This window comes from Aotus nancymaae, unplaced genomic scaffold (genome assembly GCF_030222135.1).
Source record: "Aotus nancymaae isolate 86718 unplaced genomic scaffold, 86718_ANA_hifiasm-v0.15.2.pri h1tg000250l, whole genome shotgun sequence".
Taxonomy (NCBI): domain Eukaryota; kingdom Metazoa; phylum Chordata; class Mammalia; order Primates; family Aotidae; genus Aotus; species Aotus nancymaae.
In genome coordinates this window covers 1,942,793-1,967,084 of record NW_026988665.1, presented here as the reverse complement: position 1 = coordinate 1,967,084, position 24,292 = coordinate 1,942,793, and the positions used below count along the sequence as shown (strand labels likewise).

The following is a 24,292-nucleotide window of genomic DNA, read 5'->3' as shown; positions in this document are numbered from 1 at the left end:
CCGAGATCCGGCCACTGAGCGAGATTCCGTCTCAAAAAAATAAAATAAAAATTACATTGTAAAAGGCCAGGCGTGGTGGCTGACGCCTGTAATCCCAGCACTTTAGGAGGCCAAGAAGGGTGGATCACCTGAGGTCAGGAGTTCGAGACCAGCCTGGCCAACATGGAGAAACCCGTCTCTACCAAAAATACAAAAATTAGCTGGGCGCCTCTGGTTCCAGCTACTCGGGAAGCTGAGGCAGGAGAATCGCTTGAACCCGAGATGAGAAGGTTGCAGTGAGCCGAGATCGCGCCACTGCACTCCAGCCTGGGCGACAGAGCGAGACTCCGACTGTAAAATAAATACACAAATAAATAAAATCACATCGTAAAAGCTCTCCCTGCCCTGCTTTTGCGTAAGGTTCAGATTAAAACTCCGGGATGGGCCTTTACAAGACGCACAGTTACAAACGCATCTCACGAGGTCACCAGCATGTCAATGGGGCGGGCTCCACACACCCGCCAGACTGGGGGCCCCAGGGGTCAAGGGGTTCCATTGCGGCGGCCCAAGCCAAGGCACTCTACTCGCTGGCCTCGCGGCCGGAGCGGGCACCGCTGCCTGAACGGTCGCAGTCGGGCTCCGGCGGCCGGCCACGCGTTCCGCGCAGGCGCAAACTGCTGCGAAAGCAGGAATCGCTGCGCTCGGCGCCCTGATTCGTGCGTCACCAGCCCGCGCCGAAGTAGGAATTGCGGCTCAAGGCGCTGATTCTTCTGGAGTCCTGGATCTGAGCAAACGCTGTCTTATCAGTCCGCGCCGACACAGGAAGTGCCGCTCCGCGGACACAGGAAGTGCCGCTCCGGGCGAGCCCCAGTCTTGGTCTCGAGTTTTGCGGCGGAGGCCGGCTACACGTCATCATTAGGCGCCAAAGCAGGAAGTGACGACACTCCTGGCGCGCGCGCCGGTCGCTGTTCGCTGTTTCTTCTCAGGCTCCGGGACCGGTGGCGGCGGCGGCGGCGACGTAGGGGTGAGTGGCGATTGGGCGGACTAGATGTGGGAGCGCGACGAGAACTGCGCACACTGGTCTCCCATCCGAGCGAGACTCAGAGCTGGGCGGACGTGGGCCGGGGCCGGGCGACAGCCTCGCTTCCCCGGCCAGTCTGATCCCGCGCGGAACTTCGGGTGGCGGAGGCGGCGGGCCCAAACGCTCCCTGGAGCCAGCGTCCGCCAGGCTGAACCCCAGGAAATAGCCCCGCGCCCGGGTCAGGTGGCCTTGTCCGCGAGCGCATCTCGGAGCACTTTCCACCGCGGCCTCCAGGGGCAGCTGTCCAGTGTGCTCGTGGCTTCACGTAGTCCAGATGATCTTTCTAGCGGATTCTGACAGCGAAAGCAGTGTTTGCTGAGTGGCAGGTCGTGAGCTAAGAGCCTTTAAATGGGTGATCTTCAATCCGCGGGCGATACTGTCACGTAGATGGTGTTCTCCTGCTTGTGCAGAAGACTAAACAGGTGAATTACGTTACCCAAGACCATCCAAGAGTGACGGAAAGGAGCTTTGATTTCAAGCAGCCATCTTTCAGAGCCCGTCTCCCTTCTCGTCACCCATGCTACAGTGCTGTGGCCGTTTGTGAGCACACTGCAACTCCCGGGCTCCAGCGGTCTTCCTGTCCCAGCTTGCACAGTACCTAGAAGCACAGGCGCCCGCCACTTTGCCTGGCTTACAACTTATCCTTTTTTTTTTTTTTTTTGAGACAAGGTCTTGCTCTGTAGCCCATACTGGGGTGCGGTGACTCTGTCTCGGCTCACTGCAACCTCCACCTTTTGGATTGAAGGGATTCTCCTGCCTCAGCCTCCCGAATAGCTGGAATTACAGGCACCCTCCACCACGCCCAGATAATTTTTGTATTTTTACTAGAGACAGGCTTTCGCCGTGTTAGCCAGGCTGGTCTTCAACTCCTGACCTTGAGATCCACCTGCTTTAGCCTACAACTTAAGCTTTTTTTAAAAAATGGACTGAGTCTTTGTCATCCAAGCTGGAGTGCAGTGGCAATCTTGGCTCACTGTAGCTTTGAGTTCTCCAATTCAAGTGATCCTCTTGCCTCAACTCCCTAAGTAGCCAGGAATACAGGCGCACGACACCACACTTGACTGATTTTTGTATTTTTTGTAGAGAGGGGGTTTTGCCATGTTGCCCAGGCTGGTCTTCAAGTCCTTTGCTCAAGCAGTCCTTCGTCCTCGGCCTCTAAGAGTGCTAGGATTACTGTCTTGAGCCACTGTGCCTGGCCAAAACTTCTCATTCTTTTTTTTTTTTTTTGAGACGGAGTTTTGCTCTTGTTACCCAGGCTGGAGTGCAATGGCGTGATCTCGGCTCACGGCAACCTCCGCCTCCTGGGTTCAGGCGATTCTCCCGCCTCAGCTTCCTGAGTAGCTGGGATTACAGGCACCCACCACCATGTCCAGCTAATTTTTTGTATTTTTAGTAGAGACGGGGTTTCACCATATTGACCAGGATGGTCTCGATCTCCTGACCTCGTGATCCACCCGCCTCGGCCTCCCAAAGTGCTGGGGTTACAGGCGTGAGCCACCACGCCCGGCCAAACTTCTCATTCTTAATGAGGATTTATTCTGAATCCAAAAGTGACTAAGTTCAAGTGTTCAGGAACAATGGAGCATCTAACCATAGCTTGCTGTGTCCTGATGTAGGCTGAATTATTTTTCTTTTTGCAGTGTTTTAACTCAAATGGGTGATGAAAAGGACTCTTGGAAAGTGAAAACTTTAGATGAAATTCTTCAGGAAAAGAAACGAAGGAAGGAACAAGAGGAGAAAGCAGAGATAAAACGCTTAAAAAATGTAAGCCATGTTTTTTAAGTAAGTGGTTTTCTTAAAGGAGATTTAATTTCTTTGCCCTCATTTTTCCATTAGAACAACGCTTCTTCGGTGAAGTTATTTTGTACTTCCAAATGTCACAGGTGAGCCCAAAATCTATTCTAAAAATTACCAAAGACATTCAGATATTCAGTTAACAATTAAGGCAGATTGTTAGGACACTAAAGCTGTATCTAGATTGGGCATATGTGGAGAACAAAATATTTTGAACGTTAAGTCATTAGGAAAATTGGACTCATTTTTCTCATTTCATTATTGGTGTATTCATAATACTATTTCCAAGTATTTTTAATATAGTGGGAACTTGCCTTGAAATTAATAGAAATGTTTTACGTCCTTCTTGGTTTGCATCAGTGTATTCAGAAAAGCTCTTTAGTAATTTGGTAAGAGGAATTGGCAAAGTCGTCTTTCGGTAAGATTCCTGACATTCTGGGATGTTTGCGAGTACGGCATACCTTGTTTAATTGCACTTCGCTTCACAGATACTGTAATTTTTCCAGATTTAAGGTTTGTGGCAACTCTGCATCGAGCATTTTTCCAATAGCATGTGCTCACTTTGTTAGCTTTTTTTTTATTTAAGATGGAGTCTTGCTGCATTGCCCAGGCTGCAGTGCATTGGCACGATCTCGGCTCACTGCAAGCTCTGCCTCCCGGGTTCAAACAATGCTCCTGTCTCGGCCTCTCGAGTAGCTGGGATTACCGATGCTTGGCACCATGCTCAGCTAATTTTTGTATTTTTAGTAGAGACGGAGTTTCACCCTGTTGGTCAGGCTGGTCTCAAACTCTGACTTCAGGTGATCCACCGGCCTCGGCCTCCCAAAGTGCTGGGATTTCAGGCTTGAGCCACCGGCCTCGGCCTAAACCAACTTTCATGTGCATGGGAAACCAAAGCGCTCGTGCGACTCACTTTGTTGTGGTGTACTGGAGCCAGGCCTAAAACATCTCCAGGGTGTGCCTGTACCGTTTGAGGTGGCACCAAGTATTTGGTTTCTAAAGTATTCCTTAAGACTCATTTTTGGTTCATATAAGCAACTAACATACTTGGCATAGAATCTGATGTCCCTTGTCATGCATGCTGTTTTTTAATTTCTCATCTCAGGTTTTCGATTACAGGGAGTTGTAATTTTTATGTCATGGAATTTGAATGAAAGCTTTCTATATGTTGTAACATTCAGAGTATACACGAAAGATTGTTTTTGGATGTTGGCCAGGTTTGATTATCATTAAAAATCCTTGTATCTACAAATAAAAAAGAATTGATCTATATAGAAAATGATGAACTTTCTCTTTGCTTCTTAGTCTGATGACCGGGATTCCAAGCGGGACTCCCTTGAGGAGGGGGAGCTGAGAGACCACCGCATGGAGATCACGATAAGGAACTCCCCGTACAGAAGAGAAGACTCCATGGAAGACAGGTGAGCGCTGTGCAGAAGCACCAGGGCGACTGGCAGCAGAAGACACTGAGCGCTGTACACAGCCGTGGCCTGGCCCGTCTCTCCTAGGGTTGCTGTGACGGCGTATTGTTGTACCTTTAGGTTTATATCACCCTCGTGACTGACTCTCATTTAGTATGCGTTGTCACCTCATGCCCTTGCCCTTTCTTCCCGTAAAGAAGTTTGCCATGTGTTAAAATGCTTAATAAAATTTACTATATAAGATTTTGCACAGGCTGGGCCCATTGACTCACGCCTGTAATCCCTGCACTTTGGGAGGCTGAGGCAGACGGATCACCTGAGGTCAGGAATTCGAGACCAGTCTGGCCAACATGGTGAAACCCCATCTTAAAAAAAAAGGAGAAGATTTTGCGCAAATAAGGTAGAATGCTGAAAGATACCTGAGGGCCGCCGATCAGGAATGCTCATACTGGCCAGGTGTGGTAGCTCATGCCTGTAATCCCAGCAATTTGGGAGGCCAAGGCAGGTGGATCGCTTGAGCCTGAGGAGTTTGAGAACAGCCTGGGCAACATAGGGAGACCTCGTCTCTACACAAGATAAAAAAGGAAGAAGATGAGAAAAACCAAATGAGTTTCCCTGCTATAGCCAGGTGCCACTCATGGCCATTGTGGGAAACAGATGGTAGGCGCCACAAAGAAAAATGAGGACGGAGACAACGGATTGCTCAGTAAAGCAGTTTTTACTTTCTGGACTGCAGGAGGCGTACCCTCCCTAGCCATCTACACGAGAGTACAGCGAACAAAGGGAAAGCAGACATGTTCATCCCTTACGCGTTGGGGTCGTCCTTGCTGCTGTGTGTGATCTCCGTCGGCTGGAGCCAGACCTCACAATTTAAACTAAAACCGAATTGGCTAACAACTTAAAACTTTTTTATTTTTTATTTTTGAGATGGAGTCTCGCTCTGTCACCAGGCTGGAGTACAGTGGCATGATCTCGGCTCACTGCAACCTCCGCCTACCGAGTTTAAGCAATTCTCCTGCCTGAGCCTCCCAAGTAGCTGGGACTACAGGCATGTGCCACCATGCCCGGCTAATTTTTGTATTTTTAGTAAAGATGGGGTTTCACCGTGTTGGCTAGGATGGTCTCGATCTCTTGACCTCGTGATCCGCCCACCTCGGCCTCCCAAAGTGCTGGGATTACAGGCGGGAGCCACCGTGCCTGGCCTTAAAACTTTTTTAAACAGGTGAAAGCAGTGGCGAGCTGTGATATGCCTGTGGGCACGCTCAGCACAGGTATCTTGGTTAAAGTACAAGGACGTAGAATGTGCTACGTGCCTCTGCTTTTGGGTTGAAGTGATTCTCCTGCCATAGCCTCCTGAGTAGCTGGTATTACAAGCAAGTGCCACCATGCCCAGCTACATTTTTGTTTTTTATGTATTTTTAGTAGAGACTGGGTTTCACACTGTGGTCAGGCTAGTCTTAAACTTCTAGCCTCAGGTACTCTGCCCGTTTCACCCTCCCAAACTGCTGGGATTACTGACGTGAGCCACCGCACCCTGCCAAAAGTGTAGAATCTTTGAACAGCTTCATTAAGGAATAAATAACATAAAATGAGCTGCCCATATTTAAATGCGGTGTGAATGGCTGGGAGCGGTGGCTCACGCCTGGAATCCCAGCACTTTGGGAGGCCGAGGCAGGCGGATCTCCTGAGATCAGGAGTTCAACATCAGCCTGGCCAACATGGTGAAACCGCATCTCCACTCTAAATATATAAATTAGCCTGGCATGGTGATGCATACCTGTAGGCAGTAGAATTGCTTGAACCTGTGGCTCATGCCTGTAATCCCAGCACTTTGGGAGGCTGAGGCGGGCAGATCATAAGGTCAGAAGTTCGAGACCAGCCTGGCTAACATGGTGAACCCCATCTCTACTAAAAATAATTAGCTGGGCGTTATGGTGGGTGCCTCTCGTCTCAGATGCTTGGGAGGCTGAGGCAGGAGAATCGCTTGAACCTGGGAGGTGGAGATTGTAGTGAGCTGAGATTGCACCATTACACTCCAGCCTGGGTGACAGAAAAATAAATAAATTAATTAATTAATTAGTTAATTAATTTTGTTGCCTAGGCTGACAAAAAACTAAATATGATATATATATACATGCCCATGAAACTGTCACCACAGTCAAGCGAGTGAACCTGCCCTCACCCCTGCAGGTCCTCTGGGAGGCGTTTCCTTCCCTCTCCACACAACGTCGATTCCTTAGGGTTTTCATCTGAATCTTAAAACACCTAAAGTTCAGGAATTCACATAAATTTCTTTTTTTTTTTTTTTTGAGATAGAGTCTCGCTCTGTTGCCCAGGCTGGAGTGCAATGGCTCACCACAACCTCTGCCTCCCAGGTTCAAGGAATTCTCCTGCCTCAGCTTCCCAAGTAGCTGGGATTACAGGTGTGCACCACCTCACCTGGCTAATTTTTGTATTTTTAAGTAGAGACCCGGTTTCACCATGTTGCTCAGGCTGGTCTCAAATCCCTGACCTTGTGATCCGCGTGCCTCAGCCTTCCAAAGTGTAGGGATTACAGGCGTGAGCCACCTCACCTGGCTTCATGTAATTTTTTTAATGATGTTTCAGCTTCATTCTTAGCTGAATCTTGCATTTTTCTGGGTTGGAGAAACCTTATGCTTCTTACCACTTTCTCAAGCATGATGTGGTGCTGTTGTGTTTTATTTCAGAGGAGAAGAAGATGATTCTTTGGCCATCAAACCACCCCAGCAAATGTCTCGGAAAGAAAAAGCTCATCACAGAAAAGATGAAAAGAGAAAAGAGAAACGTAGGCATCGTAGCCATTCAGCAGAAGGGGGTACAGAAGCATTTTTTTTCTTTGACGTCGTGTTCAAGTGTGATTTCTTTCCTATTCCTACTCTTCTGCCTTCCCCAGAGCACCACTGAAAAAGAAGAGAGAGAGCTCTAGCTAAAAGCATCCATGTGTTCCAGACTGTTGAGAAGTCTATTCCATTTTTGCTCTGACGTTTTCTCCCCAGTACAGTGTTTTGGAGCAGTTTGTTTACATTTAAAATGACCTTAATTCCACAAGTACAGGATAAAACACACCAAAATGGGTATTTGGTCAAGTCCAAATATGGATTTGGCTTGACCAGTTTGCTCTCATACCAACAACAGGGTGTTCTTATGGGTGTTAGGCCAATTGGACCTGCAGCCTGATTGAAATCTCATTTTATACATACAGTCGATTAACGTGGCTTCATTACACACTGTAGAAGCCCACTCGTAGCAAAGCTTTGTTCTGTAGTCTTTATGAATAGTGTTTTTTTTTAATTATAAAACCAATATTTTAATTACAGTTTATTCAGAATAGAAAGTTTTTAAAAGACAAATATTACAGTTCTGCTCTTAGTGATATCAGAATTGTGTTTTTTTCTTTTCTTTATGATTAGATGCTTACTGCAGATGGTTTTCTATTTTCAAAGTTTTTTATTAAACATAACATCATGATTATTCAACTGGGTGCGGTGGTCCATGCCTGTAATCCCAGCACTTTTGGGAGGACGAAGATGGAGGATCACTTGAGCCCAGGAGTTCAAGACCAACCTGGCCAATATACCGAGATCCCGTCTATTTAAAAAAAAAACAGGATTATTTAACATCATTATTTAAATATATGGTGTTCTTTGCTTGATTTAATATCATTTTCATGTAAGGTTTTTTTTGTTTTGTTTTGTTTTTGTTTTTGTTTTGTTTTTGTTTTTTGAGATGGAGTCTCACTCCTGTCACCCAGGCTGGAGTGCAGTGGTGTGAACTCGGCTCACTGCAACCTCCACCTCCCGGGTTCAGGCAATTCTTCTGCATCACTCTCTGAGTAGCTGGGATTACAGGCATCCGCCACCACACCCGGCTAATTTTTGTATTTTTAGTAGAGACGAGGTTTCACCACGCTGGCCAGGCTGGTCTCGAACTCCTGACCTCAGGTGATCTACGTGCGTTGGCCTCCCAAAGTGCTGAGATTACAGGCATGAGGCACCGTGCCCAGACCTTTTTTTTTTTTCTTGTTGAGAAAGAGCTTTGCTTTTGTCGCCCAGGCTGGAGTTCGGTGGCAAAATCTCCACTCACTGCAACCTCCATTTCCCCAGTTCAAGCAAGTCTCCTGCCTCAGCCTCCGGAGTAGCTAGGATTACAGGCACCCGCCACCACGCCCAGCTAATTTTTGTATTTTTAGTAGAGATGGGGTTTCACCATGTTGACCAGGCTTGGTCTTGAACTCCTGATCGCAGGTAATCTGCCCGCCTTGGCCTCCCAGTGTTGGAATTACAGGCGTGAGCCACTGCATCCAGACTCATGAAATTTTTGAAGTGAGATTTCTTTGCATGACACTTTGTTTCTCATCAGGGAAGCATGCTAGAGTGAAAGAAAAAGAAAGAGAGCACGAACGTCGGAAACGCCATCGAGAAGAACAGGATAAAGCTCGCCGGGAATGGGAAAGACAGAAGAGGAGGGAGATGGCGAGGGAGCATTCCAGGAGAGAAAGGTGAGAGGGCTGGCTCCGCCCAGGACGCCTCTAGTGCAAGGGTTGGCCGATGTGTCCTGTCACGGTATGAAAGAAGAAGAATTTGGTAATAGAAGTCACATTTGGTGTAGAAGTGGTAGACGTGGAAATAGCACAGTGAATGCCAGACGAGGCTGACCAACAGAGCCATCTCTCTGGAGGGGCCTGTTACTGCGTCTGGAGTCACGAACGGGTGCGATTTGATTGAGGGAAGACAATAAAGGAATTGGAAATCTGCACGTATGGCTGGGCGCAGCGGCTCCCGCCTGTAATCCCAACACTTTCGGAGGCTGGGGCGGGCGGATCACCTGAGGTCAGGAGTTCGAGACCCAGCCTGGCCAACATGGTGAAACCCCATCTTTACTAAAAATACAAAAATTAGCTGGGTGTGGTGGCGGGCGCCTGTAATCCCAGCTACTCAATAGGCTGAGGCATGAGAATTGCTTGAACCCGGGAGACAGAGGTTGCAGTGAGCTCAGATCAAGCCACTGCACTCCAGCCTGGGTGAGAGAGCAAGATTCAGTCTGAAAAAAAAAAAACAAATTTGTGCATCTGATTCCTCCCGAGGGAGGTTGGGCAAGGGAGATCAGGAGCTGCCCTGAGCAGGGCCTGACTCTGCTGGAGTTCTGAGGCCGGTGGCAGTCGATCAGGAGGAAGCTGGAGCTCAGAGTTAGAGTCCGGGCATGATGCAGTGAAGGCTGAAGCCAGGCACACAACGGGGGAGGTGGAAAGGAAAGCACAGTGGGCAGGGGTGAACTGCTCAGACCTCACAGCTGGCTCCAGGCACGGTGGAGGGGAGCTGCGAGGAATTCTGGGCATGGGGCGGCAGGATGGGATGGAAAGAGGGTTCCTCGGAAAAAGGTGAGATCTGCGCGTGTGTTCAGAAGTGTTTCTAAGCTGTTTAGTCCAAAGTGGAGTCATCTCAGAGAGCACCAGTCAGGCCACGTCCACGCGTTCCCAGTGAATGCTGTCGATAACTGTCTTCGGTGCAGCTGACTCTTCACCTGTTCATTCAGGAGGTGCTGAGCATCTGCTCCATTCTGAGGTCTCCAGGCCGAGAAGGCGAGGGAAGCGGACTGCTTAGGGTTCTCTGGGTCGTACCAGAGATAGGCTCTGGTCCTTTCCAACAACAGCAAAAAGAACAAGAAGAAAGGAGATTACAGGCTCACACCTGTAATCCCAGCACTTTGGGAGGCTGAGGTGGGAGGATCCCTTGAGCCTGGGCGGTCAAGGCTGCAGTGAGCTGAGATTGCACCAGTGCAATCCAGCATGGTCAAAGAGTGAGACTGTCTCAAAAAAGAAGAAGGGAGATCCCTTAGAGAAGAAAACAGGTAACTTGATGGAAAAAGGAGAAAAAAAAAAGAGAAGGGAGATCCCAAAATCCTTGAAGCAGTCTGGAAATAGAGACACTGTACTTTCAGGACTCCTGGCCATGAGTCTGTACGTTCCGCTTTATAAGCTCAGATTCCCAAGAAAGAACGTCACTGTAGCCCCAGATCTGTTCTGTGTACCAGGAAAAAGGCTATAGGCCAGGTGCAAGTGGGCCCACCTCTGCATTGAGGCTGAGTCCAGAGAAAGCCTGCAAGCCAGCCTGCTGCAGGGAAGGGGGAGTCTGAAGTGGAAGGGCATGGGGCCGTGATGGTTGCCAGCAGGCTGCAGCCAGGGCTAGGTGCACAGCATATAAAAATTATGAGGAGGCCGGGCGCGGTGGCTCAAGCCTGTAATCCCATCACTTTGCGAGGCCGAGGCGGGTGGATCACGAGGTCAAGAGATCCAGACCATAATCCTGGGCAACATGGTGAAACCCCATCTTTAAAAAAATACAAAAAACTGGGCCGGGTGCGGTGGCTCAAGCCTGTAATCCCAGCACTTTGCGAGGCCGAGGCGGGTGGATCACGAGGTCAAGAGATCGAGACCATCCTGGTCAACATGGTGAAACCCCATCTCTACTAATACAAAAAAAATTAGCTGGGCATGGTGGCGCATGCCTGTAATCCCAGCTACTCAGGAGGCTGAGGCAGGAGAATTGCCTGAACCCAGGAGGCGGAGGTTGCGGTGAGCCGAGATCGCGCCATTGCACTCCAGCCTGGGTAACAAGAGTGAAACTCTGTCTCAAAAAAAAAAAAAAAAATACAAAAAATTAGCTGGGCACGGTGGTGCGTGAAACCAGAAAACGGAAGTTGCAGTGGGCCAGGATCATGCCACTGCACTCCAGCCTGGCGATAGAGCGAGACTCCATTACCAAAAAAAGAAAAGAGATTATGAGAGGAGCGCTGGTTCTTGTTGATGCCTAAGGGTGTGGGAGACACTGAGGCCCAGAGGTCAAGGTCTGAGACCACAGCGGGTGAGAAGTGTTTCAAGTTGTAGAGCCACAGCCCTACGGGGTCGTGGGGTATCCCCTATTGCTGTGCTGAGGCACAGGATCCGAGAAGTAAAGAGACAGGACACAGAAGGACTGGAAAAGACAACTGGGCTCAGGGGCCACGCCACTTATGAGCGGAGACAGGCCAGGCCTTGAACATCCACAAGTGTCTGTATTCATTAGGTACAAGCAGGGGGCAGGGTCGTGAGCAAGGTCATCATCTATAGGCTTAGTAATAGGGCATACGTAATCACGTGAGTCACAAGCGAGGATGCCACCCCATTGTCACCTGGGCAGAGAGGTGGGCTATACGCAATAGGGGGCCGTGTCGTGTGCAGTAGTAGAGGGTCGTGTACAGAAAAGGGGTCCACCCCCATTAGGTCACCGAGGCAGGGGTGGGCTGTGTGCAACAGGTGTCGTGCGCAACACTTCTTACCTGGGGGCTGGAGACTTCAGAGGATTTCTAATAGAAGGATACTGTCAGCCAATGCGGTGGGAGCTGACAGACTTGTGCCCTTCTCTTAAGATATTTATGGGAGGATTCTTTGAGCTGGCCCAGAAGCAAGAAAAGACTGACAGGGTGTACAGGCGCCGTGACTGGTCACAGCAGAGGGGTTCTTCTCCCTCGGTTACTTCCAGGATCTCAGGCCCGAGGCCGACTTTCCACAGGAACTGGACGCAAGGTGCTACAGCTCCTTTATCAGGAGGAGAGACTCCTGCTCCAAGCCCGCCATACAGCGTGTGCCCTTTCAGGCAGGGATGCCACCGCCTGGGTCTTTGGTTCTCGTCCTGGTCTGGCTGTTTTCCCACGTACTGCTTCTGTTCTGTGACTGCTCTAGGCATTCCTCCTACTACAAACTACTGTATGGTTATATAGAAGGATTGTACAAATAGGCACTAAATATGTCGGTACAGCTCTGACTACAATACCTCTATGATTATATAGAAAGATTATATAGAACTAAGCAGATATAAGTATTAAGTATGATTGTATAAGCTAGATACATGTAAGCAGTCAGTTATACCTCAGTCACTAATTGTTCCGACTGTAAACTAATACATTATTATATATAAAGGTTTATGTAAAGGAAATAGCTCAGTAATAACACTATAAACTAAGATATTCTTCAGGCACTAGCTGTGCCTGGGGTTTACACAGCTCTCCTTCCTCGGTGCCCAACCACATTCTTTTTTTTTTTTTCCTGAGACTGAGTTTCGCTCTTGTTACCCAGGCTGGAGTGCAACGGCGCGATCTCGGCTCACCGCAACCTCCGCCTCCTGGGTTCAGGCAATTCTCCTGCCTCAGCCTCCCAGTAGCTGGGATTACAGGCACGCGCCACCGTGCCCAGCTAATTTTTTGTATTTTTAGTAGAGACAGGGTTTCACCTTGTTGACCAGGATGGTCTCGATCTCTTGACCTCGTGATCCACCCGCCTCGGCCTCCCAAAGTGCTGGGATTACAGGCATGAGCCACCGCGCCCGGCTCCAAATTCTTAATGTATGAAGCATCCATGTATGCCAACCCATGTGCCAGACACCAAGTGTGCCTGGTGCCCCGAGAGTGGAGCTTGGGATAGAAGTGAAGGTTGGTAGATGAAATTTGGGCTGTCATATTTATTTCCCAGAAGGTGAAGACAGGAGAGTGAGCAAAAAGTGTTGGGGTCAGACTTCTGGCTAGGGCCAATTAAGAGCATCCAATCCAGAAATGGGCACAGTAGCATATGCCACTTGGGAGGCTAAAGCCGGAGGACCACATGAGGCCAGCCTGGGCAACATTGGGAGACCTTGTCTCTGGCAAGAAAGAAACTGATACAGGAGAATCTGAGAAGCACCGATGCTTGAAAACTGCTGAGCTGTGGGTAAAAGCAGTAAGAATCTGACCTTCCGGCCTGAGAGCTGTCCCCTTTACAGCCTCCTCTGTGCTTGTCAAGCATGGAGGTTCTGCTGGAAGCGCGGCCACAGGACCTGCAGTGCCCTTGCTGCCTTGGGAGGGGTTACTCAGTTCAGAGCAGTGGGCAGTGCCCTTGCTGCCTTGGGAGGGGTTACTCAGTTCAGAGCAGTGGGCAGTGCCCTTGCTGCCTTGGGAGGGGTTACTCAGTTCAGAGCAGTGAGCAGTGCCCTTGCTGTCTTGGGAGGGGTTACTCAGTTCAGAGCAGTGAGCAGTGCCCTTGCTGTCTTGGGAGGGGTTACTCAGTTCAGAGCAGTGGGCAGTGCCCTTGCTGCCTTGGAAGGGGTTACTCAGTTCACAGCAGTGGGCAGTGCCCTTGCTGTCTTGGAAGGGGTTACTCAGTTCAGAGCAGTGGGCAGTGCCCTTGCTGCCTTGGGAGGGGTTACTCAGTTCACAGCAGTGGGCAGTGCCCTTGCTGCCTTGGAAGGGGTTACTCAGTTCAGAGCAGTGGGCAGTGCCCTTGCTGTCTTGGGAGGGGTTACTCAGTTCAGAGCAGTGGGCAGTGCCCTTGCTGTCTTGGGAGGGGTTACTCAGTTCAGAGCAGTGGGCAGTGCCCTTGCTGTCTTGGGAGGGGTTACTCAGTTCAGAGCAGTGGGCAGTGCCCTTGCTGCCTTGGGAGGGGTTACTCAGTTCAGAGCAGTGGGCAGTGCCCTTGCCCACCAGCCTCCTCAGTGGAGGGAAGCCAGAAAGGCCAAGAGGTCTGCTAGAATGAAGTGGTTGGGAACAGCCTTGATGTAGCCAGAGATGTGCAGCAGAGACTGGATTGAGCTCGAGCCACCACCCATCCTGAGCAGCCCTGAGGGCGCGCCTCTGTGAAGATGATGCCAATACAACCTGCACTTCAGTGTGCTCCCTGTCCACGCAACATCCATGGACCAAGGAGGCCTCGCTGTGGCTTGAGGTATTTGAGCCCAGCCTCTTCCAATGTTGGCTAATTGCTAAGCCATGCAGACACAGTGGTGACCCCCTAGGAAGCCAAGGCTGAAAGTTAAAATAGGCATATGGGAAAGAACAGGGTGTCCATAAGCTGTAAGGGGATGGATTTCGCACGCTTCAACCAGACGGGCCATGAAATACATGGTAATAAGTAGGGGGAAAACTGAGAAGCCAGAATGGCTACAAATTCATTCCCTAAAATTTAAGTATGACAGTATGACCCATATTGAGGAAAAATATCACGAGTAGAAGCTGTCTCTGAGTGTTACAGATGTTGAATTTTGTGAAGACTTGGAAACAAAGAACTTGTGGAAGGAACAGTAGAAATTACCACTTCCGAAGAACAGAGAGAGAAACACGAAAGATGAACGGCGCCTCAGAGACCCGTGGTACAGCATCTGGGGGGTCCAAGTGTCTGGATGTTCAAGAAGTGCGGGAAATTTGAACTAGAATAAATACAAAGTCACGTCCTAGTCAGACTGGGGAAAGCCAGAGAGAAAATGTTGAAAGGCTCAGGGAGGAATGAGCCATTCCGTGAAAGGGGAGCTTCACTACCACTGCCAGCTGTGTTCTTAGAAACGGTGGGGGCCAGAAGGCAGTGGAATGGCATACTCAAACTGCTAAGAGAGGAAAACCCGGCAGCCAGGAATCAAAACTGTTCTACACAAGTGAAAGGGAACTGAAGACATCCCTTGAGAAATGAAGACTGCGGAGTCACTGTTGGCAAGACCTGCCTTAAAAGAAATAGCAAAGGAGGACCTTCAAGCTGAATGGAGATGACACCAGACGGTAGCTTGCACTGCAAACAGCAGATGTAGGTTGACTTAAATGATCCTAGAAATCTCTTTCTTCTCACATCTCAGGTTTTCCAGGAACTGTGATTGTATAAAATAATCACACTGTGCCGTCGTGCAGTACAGAACAGAAATGGATGCACAGAGAAGACAGGGAAGGAGGCTGTGTTACAGGTTTCATAGTTTACTGGAATTGAGCTAAGATCGTGACGCATGCTGTGATCCCTAGAGCAACCACCAAGAAAACAGCTTTTTTAAAAGCACAAATACTGAATTAAAATGGTACGCTAAACGTATGTAATTGAAAACCAAAAAAAGAGGGAAGAAAAAGAAAACACAGAGCAAAGCAAAAAAAAGTCAATCCAACCATACGTGTAAATATGACATGCAAAAGGTCTCTGTGCCCCAACAGGAGGGACAGATTATCAGACAGATAAACAAGATCCAACTGTGTGCTGTCTGTGAGAGGACGGGAAAAGACGCACCATACAAACGCCAGCTCTCACAGGAGAGCCTGAATGGAGATAGTAAGACCGGACAAAACAGATGTTGACAACTATTAGGGGCCGGGCGTGGTGGCTCACGCCTGTAACCCCAGCACTTTGGGAGGATGAGGTGGGTGGATCACGAGGTCAAGAGATCGAGACCATCCTGGTCAACATGGCGAAACCCCGTCTCTACTAAAAATACAAAAAATTAGCTGGGCATGGTGGCGCGTGCCTGTAATCCCAGCTACTCAGGAGGCTGAGGCAGGAGAATTGCCTGAACCCAGGAGGCGGAGGTTGCGGTGAGCCGAGATCGCGCCATTGCACTCCAGCCTGGGTAACGAGAGCGAAACTCCGTCTCAAAAAACAATTATTATTATTATTATTATTATTATAAGGAAAATAGTATTTTCAACTAAATAAAAATGGAAAACATTGTGTCAAAATTGAGAGATGCAGCTACAGCAGTGCTTAGAGAAGGCACTTACATGAAAAAAGGAGGCTGTCAGGTCACAAACCACGGCTTTCTTCACCTGAAGAGACTGAAGGAAGGAGAGCGGCAGAGCCGTCGCCCGGAGCGCTGGGTCCTGGTCTGCAGGTGCCCACAGGGAGCGGCACCAGGCGATGGAAATGCTGAAAACTGGCTCGTGGTGGTTGATGGTTGCAGAACTTCATCAATTTCCTAGAAATCACTGGACTCAGTGGTTGAACTTTATAAGTTAGCTGTACCTCAACTTTTATTTTGAAGTAGGTTAGGATTCCCAGGAATTGGAAAGTAGTACCTGGAATTGCGGACGCCTTCAGCCTCCTCCAGCGGTGTGATCTGATGTGGACCAGCGTTGGCCAGTGCAGGTCACTACTAGACCATAGGCCTTTTGCCATTTTTCACGTGTTCATTTCTTTCTGCGTATCTTGATACTTTTTTAAAAAGCATATTTTTCTCATTGTATTTGGACTTTAGAGGAACATGAAAAATTAATTAACTCTCACAGATCCATGTTAGCTATTTGGCCACTCAGTGAGGCAGCCAAGCACACGTATTTCCGTCACTCGTAGTTCCTGCATTCCCAATGACATCTTCTTTTCAGGGAGCTTGCCCTGCCCCTACCTTATCATATCTGTGCCCACATAGGTGGGAAATGGTGGGGTCTGTGTGCCCAGACAATTCACTGAGTCACGGTCAGCATCGGGGCCTCTGCCTGAGTCTGTGGCCTCTTCACAACTTTACCCAACAGGCTTTTACGCCTGTCTTTTTAGACTGTACAGATTTATCTCATAATTAATTTGGGTTTAAAGTTGGTTCTCATACAGACTTAAGGAAATGCTCGTGTTTTAGTGGAGCTGCTGAACAGAAATGTGCTAGAACCAGTGGGTGTTTTTTTTGTGTGTGTGTGTGTTTTTGAGACAAGGTCTCACTCTGGTCAAGCAGTCTTCTCATCTCGGCCTCCAGAGTAGTTTGGACCACAGTGCTCACCACCATGCCCAGCTAATTTTCTTTTTTTTTTTTTTTTTTTTTTTTTTTTTTTTTTTTTTGAGACGGAGTTTCGCTCTTGATACCCAGGCTGGAGTGCAATGGCGCGATCTCGGCTCACCGCAACCTCCGCCTCCTGGGTTCAGGCAATTCTCCTGCCTCAGCCTCCTGAGTAGCTGGGATTACAGGCACGCGCCACCATGCCCAGCTAATTTTTTGTATTAGTAGAGACGGGGTTTCACCATGTTGACCAGGATGGTCTCGATCTCTTGACCTCGTGATCCACCCGCCTCGGCCTCCCAAAGTGCTGGGATTACAGGCTTGAGCCACCGCGCCCGGCCTGCCCAGCTAATTTTCTAAGTTTTTGTAGAGACAGGGTCTCACTATGTCTCCCAAACTAGTCATGTGGCTCATTAATAACAGGGCTCTCAGAAAGTGTATCTTGGCCGGCACAGTGGCTCACGCCTGTAATCCCAGCACTTTGGGAGGCCGAGGCAGGAGGGTCACTTGAGGCCTGGAGTTCCAGAACCCAACTCTGCTAAAAATTACACCTGTAATTCCATCAGCTTGGGTGGATAAGACATGAGAATTTGAACCCGGGAGGTGGAGGCTGCAGTGAGCCAAGATAGTACTACCACACTCCAGCCTGAATGACAGAGTGAGACTCTGTTTCAAAAAAAAAAAAAAGAAAGAAAAGAAAAGCAGCCAGGCGTGGTGGCTCACGCCTGTAATCCCAGCACTTTGGGAGGCCGAGGTGGGTGGATCACCAGGTCAGGAGATCGAGACCAGCTTGGCCAACATGGTGAAACCTCACCTCTACTAAAATACAAAAAGTTAGCCAGCATGGTGACACACACCTGTAGTCCCAGCTACTGGGGAGGTTGAGGCAGGAGAATCACTTGAACCCGGGAGATGGAGGTTGCATTGAGCCAAGATCATGCCACTGCACTCCAGCCTGGTGACAAGAGTGAGACTTGGTCTCAAAAAAGAAAAGAAAAGCTCTTTATGAATTAAACTACATGGAAAGCCAGTTTGCAAATCTGGGCAAAAAGCACGTGATAAGCAAGCTTTCTGTTTAGGGGGAGTGATGGCGGGTGCCTCTTCCAGGGACCGTCTGGAGCAGTTGGAACGGAAGCGGGAGCGGGAGCGCAAGATGCGGGAGCAGCAGAAGGAGCAGCGCGAGCAGAAGGAGCGCGAGCGGCGGGCGGAGGAGCGGCGCAAGGAGCGGGAGGCCCGCAGGGAAGGTAGGCGGACCGGCAGCTGTGCTGGGTGGGTCACGTGTCTGCTGCCCCCTGGTGTTGGGCACTTGCTTTCACAGGCGGGTTCTTAGTTCCTGTGCTGGGTTTTTGCCTCTGCCTTTTTTTTTTTTTTTTTTTTTTTTTTTGGATCCAGACTGAAGTGCAGCGGCACGAAATCTCTGCTCACTGCAGTCTCCACCTCCCACATTCAAGCAATTCTCCTTCCTCAGCCTCCTAAGTAGCTGGGACTACAGGCATGCGCCACCACGCCCAGCTAATTTTTGTACTTTTAGTAGAGATGGGGTTTCACCATGTTGGCCAGGATGATCTTGATCTCTTGACCTTGTGACCCATCCGCCTCGGCCTCCCAAAGTGCCGGGATTACAGGTGTGAGCCACTGCACCCAGCCCCTGCCTTTTTTTTTTTAAGACAGAGTCTCGCTCTGTCACCCAGGCTGGAGTGCAATGGCGAGGTCTTGGCTCACTGCAACCTCCGCCTCCCAGGTTCAAGTGATCCTCCTGCCTTAGCCTGCAGAGTAGCTGGGACTACAGGTGCCCCACACCACACCTGGCTAATTTTTGTATTTTTAGTAGAGACCAGGTTTCGCCACGTTGGCCAGGCTGATCTTGAACTCCTGACCTCAGGTGATCCACTCGCCTTGGCCTCCCAAAGTGCTGGGATTACAGGTATGAGCCACCATGGCCGGCTGGGGTAAAATAGAGAGAGAGTGTAAAATTTCCCATCTTAAGCATTTCTGGCGTTGAGTGGTGAGAACGTGTTCACAGTGTTGTGCGACCACCCAGCCACAGAACCCTCTTCCTCTCACGAAACCAACACCATCCCCGGCAACAGCAGCTTACCGTCCGCCGCCCCACACCCAGCATCCCACTCTCTGTCTCTGGACTTGGCTGCTGGGGCGCCCCCTGTGAGTGGAGTCACACAGTCGTCGTCTTGTGCCTGGCTCATTCACTCAGCAGATCCCTCGGGGGTGTCGGGGCGACGGAGGAGGAGCACTGGCCGGCTCGCCACGCTTCGTTTCCCCTCGGCCCTGCTGCCTCCCCCCATTCTCCACGTTACTGACTTGTGTTCAGGTGATTACTTGGTAGAGAGATGTTTAAATTCCTCTCTCCTTTGATTTCTGTTCTGTCATCTCTTGACTTTGTGATTCCAGTGGCGATGGCACTGAACACCTGCAGTTACACAGCGCGGGTTTGCACTCTGCCAAGTTAACTGCAGTCACCTACGAAAACGGCTCGGGACTGTATATTCAGGGCGACTTAAATCTGTGCTCGTAGGCTGCAGTCCTTTGAAATAACACGACGCAGAACAGAAACAGAAAACAAACCGCTCCTTTAGCGTTCCGCCCTGACTCCTTTCAGTTGCCGTCACCGACTCACGGCTTTACCCATCGTCCATAAACAGAATCGCTTTCCAAATGCGTTAGCCTATTAAACTACGTAGAAAACGAAAGGCAGAGTCCAAAGTCATTGTTAACAATGCTTTCTGGCTAATAATTTCTGCTTTTTTTTTTTGAGACAGAGTCTTGCTTTGTCGCCCGGCGCCAGGCTGGAGTGCAGTGGTGCTAGCTCAGCTCACTGCAACCTCCACTCCCAGGTTCAGGCAATTCCCCTGCCTCAGCCTCCCGAGTACCTGGGACTACAGGCAAGAGCCACCACACCCAGCTAATTTTTGTATTTTTAGTAGAGACAGGGTTTCACCATGTTGGCCAGGACGGTCTCGGTCTCTTGACCTCATGATCCGCCCACCTCGGCCTCCCAGATCGCTGGGATTACAGGCGTGAGCCGCCGCGCCGGCTAATTTCTGCTTTTTAAACATGTTACTCTTGATACATTTAAAGATGCCCTTCGTGGATCTTTCTTTCTTCATCCAGCTTCAGGTTTCTGTCTGGTGTCCTTTCGCTGCACCCCACAGAACTCGCAGGAGCGTATTCTCCAGGGCAGGTCTAGGTCTCGTGGTCATGAGCTCCCTCCACTTTTGCGTATCGGGAGTGTCCTCGTTTCTCCCTCACCTCGGAGGGAAAGTTCTTCCTGCTGTGTTCTCAGGCTTGCTGGTGATCTCCTCCGCCTGCCCACTTCTGCCTTTGAGTTTCCGTTGTGAACATGCACTTTTTAGCTCTGGAATTTCTCTCTGGTTTCTTGTTCGATCTTCTGACTCTGGATATTCCCATCATGTCCACATCTAAGTCTTTGTCTAGGACACCTACCATCAAGTGACTTTCAGGGACTGCATCTGTCGGCTTATTTTTTTTCCCTCTGAATGGGACATACTCTCCTGTTTCTTTGTTTCTCTTGTGTTTTTCTTAGTCAGAAAATAGACATTTGACTGTCATATTGTGATTCTTCCTGGTCCCCAGGTTTACCACTCGTTTTGATTGTCGGGGCTGTGGGGGGATCGGCCTGTTGTGTAAACATGAGGACCTCACGGGTCTTTTCCCAGCATGCGCCTTTCCCTGGTCATGTGCAGTCACACCGTAATTTTCCCGTAAATACAGTTGTTTTTTAATGTTCTTGTCCTGAAATGTCTGCCTCCCAAAGGGGGGAAAGAGAGAAATGACGTGGGGAAGGAGGGACCTAGTACTGATGCCGGAAGCACCTCCCGCCTGGGGGACGGCCGCGGCCGCTGCCTCTTCGTGCCTCTGGGGTAGGAAGCGCAGGCGTCGCACAGACCTCTAGGGTGTGGAGGGTGGGTCCGTCCGCCCACCTGCAACCTGGGTCTGGCAGCTGTATGCAGGCTGCCGAGTGCCGCGCGTAGGGGCAGTGGGCTTGGGAGCTGCTCGTGTGCTGAGCCAGGACATGGACCTGAACCAACCGCAGTTCACTCTCCAGAATTTCCCCGGAAGTTGCAAACCTTCTGTCGACCCCAGAGCCCCTCAGCAGTGCACGAGACTGATCCTGCCGATGCAACTGTTGTCTAGATGGGGAGACATTCCCGGTGCTTCCTACTCCGTCTTTCCAGAATCTTCTCCCACCCTTCCCTTTTGGCCAGTGGAGATGAGTCTGGAAGGTCCACCTGGGTCCTCGGGCTTCCTGGACTCTGACCCTGACTCTTGGCTCCGTGTGTGCACCGTGGGTGTGTCTGCCAGGTGTGGGTGTGGGAGATGAGGCAGTTATGCCCGGGTGGGACCTTTCGGGGAAGGCAGGGTTGCCAGCGCCGTCTCCCTCCCTGCCCCGCACCCAGTGTCTGCGCATCACCGAGCCATGAGGGAGGACTACGGCGACAAAGGGAAAGCCAGCCACTGGAGTCGCAGCCCGCCCCGGCCGCCTCGGGAGCGCTTCGAGCCGGGAGACAGCCGGAAGCCAGGTGAGGCCAGGCCGGCGCCTGCGCAGAAGCCAGCACCGCGTGAGTCTTTTCCGGGGGGTGTTTGGCGTGAATTTGTAAGATTCGTTTAAGGAAAGCCCCGCTGGGTGATTTTTTCTTCTGAAGAATACGATAGCCGTGCTGGCTGCAGTAGTCCCGTGGAGTGAGAGGGACGGAGAGCGCCGGCTGCGTTTCTCCGACGGGTCCTGTGACGGCCCCACTGGCAGGAGGAGCGGCTCTTCGAGCGTCTGTGGATGAGCTGGTTTTGTCTTTTCTTTTTTTTTGAGCCAGACGTTCACTCACTTTTCTTCTTGTGTTGTGTTTTTTGTTTTTGTTTTTGTTTAGACGGAGCGTTGCTCTTGTTGCCTAGGCTGGAGTGCAATGGCGTGATCTCAGCTCACCGCAGCCTCTGTGCCTCCCAGGTTGAAGCGACTCTCCTGCCTCAGCCTCCCGAGTAGCCGGGATTACAGGCATGCGCCACCACACTTGGCTCATTTTGTATTTTTAGTAGAGATGGGGTTTCTCCGTGTTGGTCAGGCTGGTCTCAAACTCCCAACCTCAGGTGATCCGCCTGCCTTGGCCTCCCACACTGCTGGGATTACTGCACCCGGCCGGATGAGCTGGTTTTCATACCAAGCGAAGTTAATCATTATGCAAAAGGCACTATTCTGGGGTGGTGTTAGCTCGTCTAAAAACATTTCCCCAATTCACCTTTAATGGTTTATTTCATAAGTAAAAGAAGAGAAAATGGAAGAAAGAGACCTGCTGTCCGACTTACAGGACATCAGCGACAGTGAGAGGAAGACCAGCTCAGCCGAGTCCTCCTCAGGTACCTGGACCCGCCCGGCCGGGGCTTGGCCACTGCCGCCCAGGGGGGCCCAGGTTCACCCTCCGCTCCGCCATCTTTCTCCAGCGGAATCAGGCTCAGGTTCTGAGGAGGAAGAAGAGGAGGAGGAGGAGGAGGAGGAGGAGGGGAGCACCAGTGAAGAATCCGAGGAGGAGGAGGAGGAAGAGGAGGAGGAGGAGGAGGAGGAGACGGGCAGCAACTCTGAGGAGGCTTCAGAGCAGTCTGCCGGTGAGGCCCGTGACAACTGTGTGAGGGGCTGTGACTGTACCGTAGTGTTAGAAACTGCAGGGAAACAGCCTGGCAGGGGAGGAGCTGGGACTCTCAGGAGACCTCCACATCGATTCTTTTTTTTTTTTTGAGATGGAATCTTGCTCTGTTGCCCAGACTGGAGTATGGAGGCATGTTCTCTGCTCACTGCAACCTCTGCCTCCTGGGTTCAAGTGGTCCTCCCACCTCAGCCTCCCAAGTGGCTGGGATTACAGGCACGTGCCACCACAACCTGGATAATTTTTGTATTTTTAGTAGAAACAGGGTTTCACCATGTTAGCCAGGCTGGTCTCGAACTCCTGACCTCAGGTGATCCACCTGCCTGGGCCTCCCAAAGTACTGGGAATACAGGCGTGACCCACTGCGCCCAGCCCCCATGTCTATTATTAAGAACACTTGTTGCTTATGTAGGGCTGTTGGGCCCCACAGGGTCGTGGGGTGTCCCTTATGCTGTGCCGAGGTACAGGATCTGAGAAGTAAAGAGACAGGACACTCAAGAACTGGTGAAGAGCATCTGGACTCGGGGGCCACACCACGTGTGAGCGGAGATCAGCGAGAGCCCCAAATGCCCAGAAGCATCTGTATTTTCCGTATTTATTAGGTACAAGCAGGGGGCAGGGTCGTGAGGAGGCTTAGTAATAGGGCATACATAATCACATGAGTCACAAGTGAGGGGCCACCCCATTATGTCACCTGGGCAGAGAGTTGGGCTGTACGCAGTAGGGGGCCGTGCCGCGAGCAGTAGTAGAGGGTCGTGTACAGAAAAGGGGTCCACCCCCATTAGGTCACCGAGGCAAGGAGGCGGGCTGTGTGCAACAGGTGTTATGAGCAACACTTCCTACCTGGGGGCTGGAGACTTCAAAGGATTTCTAATAGAAGGATACTGTCAGCCAGTGCGGTGGGAGCTGACAGACTTGTGCTCTTCTCTTAAGATATTTATGGGAGGATGATTTGCGCTGGCACAGAAGCGAGAAAAGGCTGACAGGGTGTACAGGCGCCGTGACTGGTCACAGCAGAGGGGTTCTTCTCCCTCGGTTACTTCCAGGATCTCAGGCCCGAGGCCGACTTTCCACAGGAACTGGACGCAAGGTGCTACAACTCCTTTATCAGGAGGAGAGGCTCCTGCTCCAAGCCCGCCATACAGCGTGTGCCCTTTCAGGCAGGGACGCCACCGCCTGGGTCTTTGGTTCTCGTCCTGGTCTGGCTGTTTTCCCACGTACTGCTTCTGTTCTGTGACTGCTCTAGGCATTCCTCCTACTACAAACTACTGTATGGTTATATAGAAGGATTGTACAAATAGGCACTAAATATGTCGGTACAGCTCTGACTACAATACCTGTATGATTATGTAGAAAGATTACATGGGACTAAGTACGATTATATATATAAGCTAGATATAGTAACCAGTGAGTTATATGATTATGTAGAAAGATTACATGGGACTAAGTGTGATTATATATATAAGCTAGATATAGTAAACAGTGAGTTATGCTTCAGGCACTAACTGTGCCTGGGGTCTGCACAGTTCTCCTTCCTCCATGCCCCTGGGGAGTGTTACCCACAGCTTAGGTGAAACGGAGCCCGCATCCTGCTTGTGGCAGAGTCTCGCAGCACTTGACCCAGTGCCGATCTGAGCAGACGCCTCTTCTTTTGCAGAAGAAGTGAGTGAGGAAGAAATGAGTGAAGATGAGGAACGAGAAAGTGAAAACCACCTCTTGGTTGGTAAGAGGCCCCCCTGGAGACAGGGCATCCTCCTTGTCCGTCTCTGAGTGCACAGCCTGCTTTTAAGTCAGCCTGTCCTGCAAGGTGTGGGG

The 24,292-nt window shown here is 50.4% G+C and overlaps 1 protein-coding gene across 5 annotated transcripts in view; it reads left to right on the top strand.

Annotated features, from left to right (window-relative positions):
- The first annotated feature begins 896 nt into the window (after positions 1-896).
- CDK11B (cyclin dependent kinase 11B) overlaps positions 897-24,292 on the top strand; it is a 28,406-nt gene continuing 5,010 nt past the window's right edge. Inside the window, exons 1-11 of one of the 5 annotated variants that reach the window (XM_012467898.2) lie at positions 897-1,003; positions 2,701-2,824; positions 2,897-2,943; positions 4,160-4,275; positions 6,984-7,111; positions 8,656-8,794; positions 17,916-18,052; positions 21,245-21,367; positions 22,098-22,193; positions 22,278-22,439; positions 24,135-24,200. In XM_012467898.2, the coding sequence (XP_012323321.1) occupies positions 2,935-2,943; positions 4,160-4,275; positions 6,984-7,111; positions 8,656-8,794; positions 17,916-18,052; positions 21,245-21,367; positions 22,098-22,193; positions 22,278-22,439; positions 24,135-24,200 (976 nt within the window). In that variant the 5' untranslated portion in view covers positions 897-1,003; positions 2,701-2,824; positions 2,897-2,934. Of the gene's footprint in view, positions 1,004-1,404; positions 1,483-2,700; positions 2,825-2,896; positions 2,944-4,159; positions 4,276-6,983; positions 7,112-8,655; positions 8,795-17,915; positions 18,053-21,244; positions 21,368-22,097; positions 22,194-22,277; positions 22,440-24,134; positions 24,201-24,292 lie in introns of those variants that run through there. The other 4 variants (XM_012467897.2, XM_012467895.2, XM_064371959.1 and 1 more) reach the window with 4 other exon arrangements.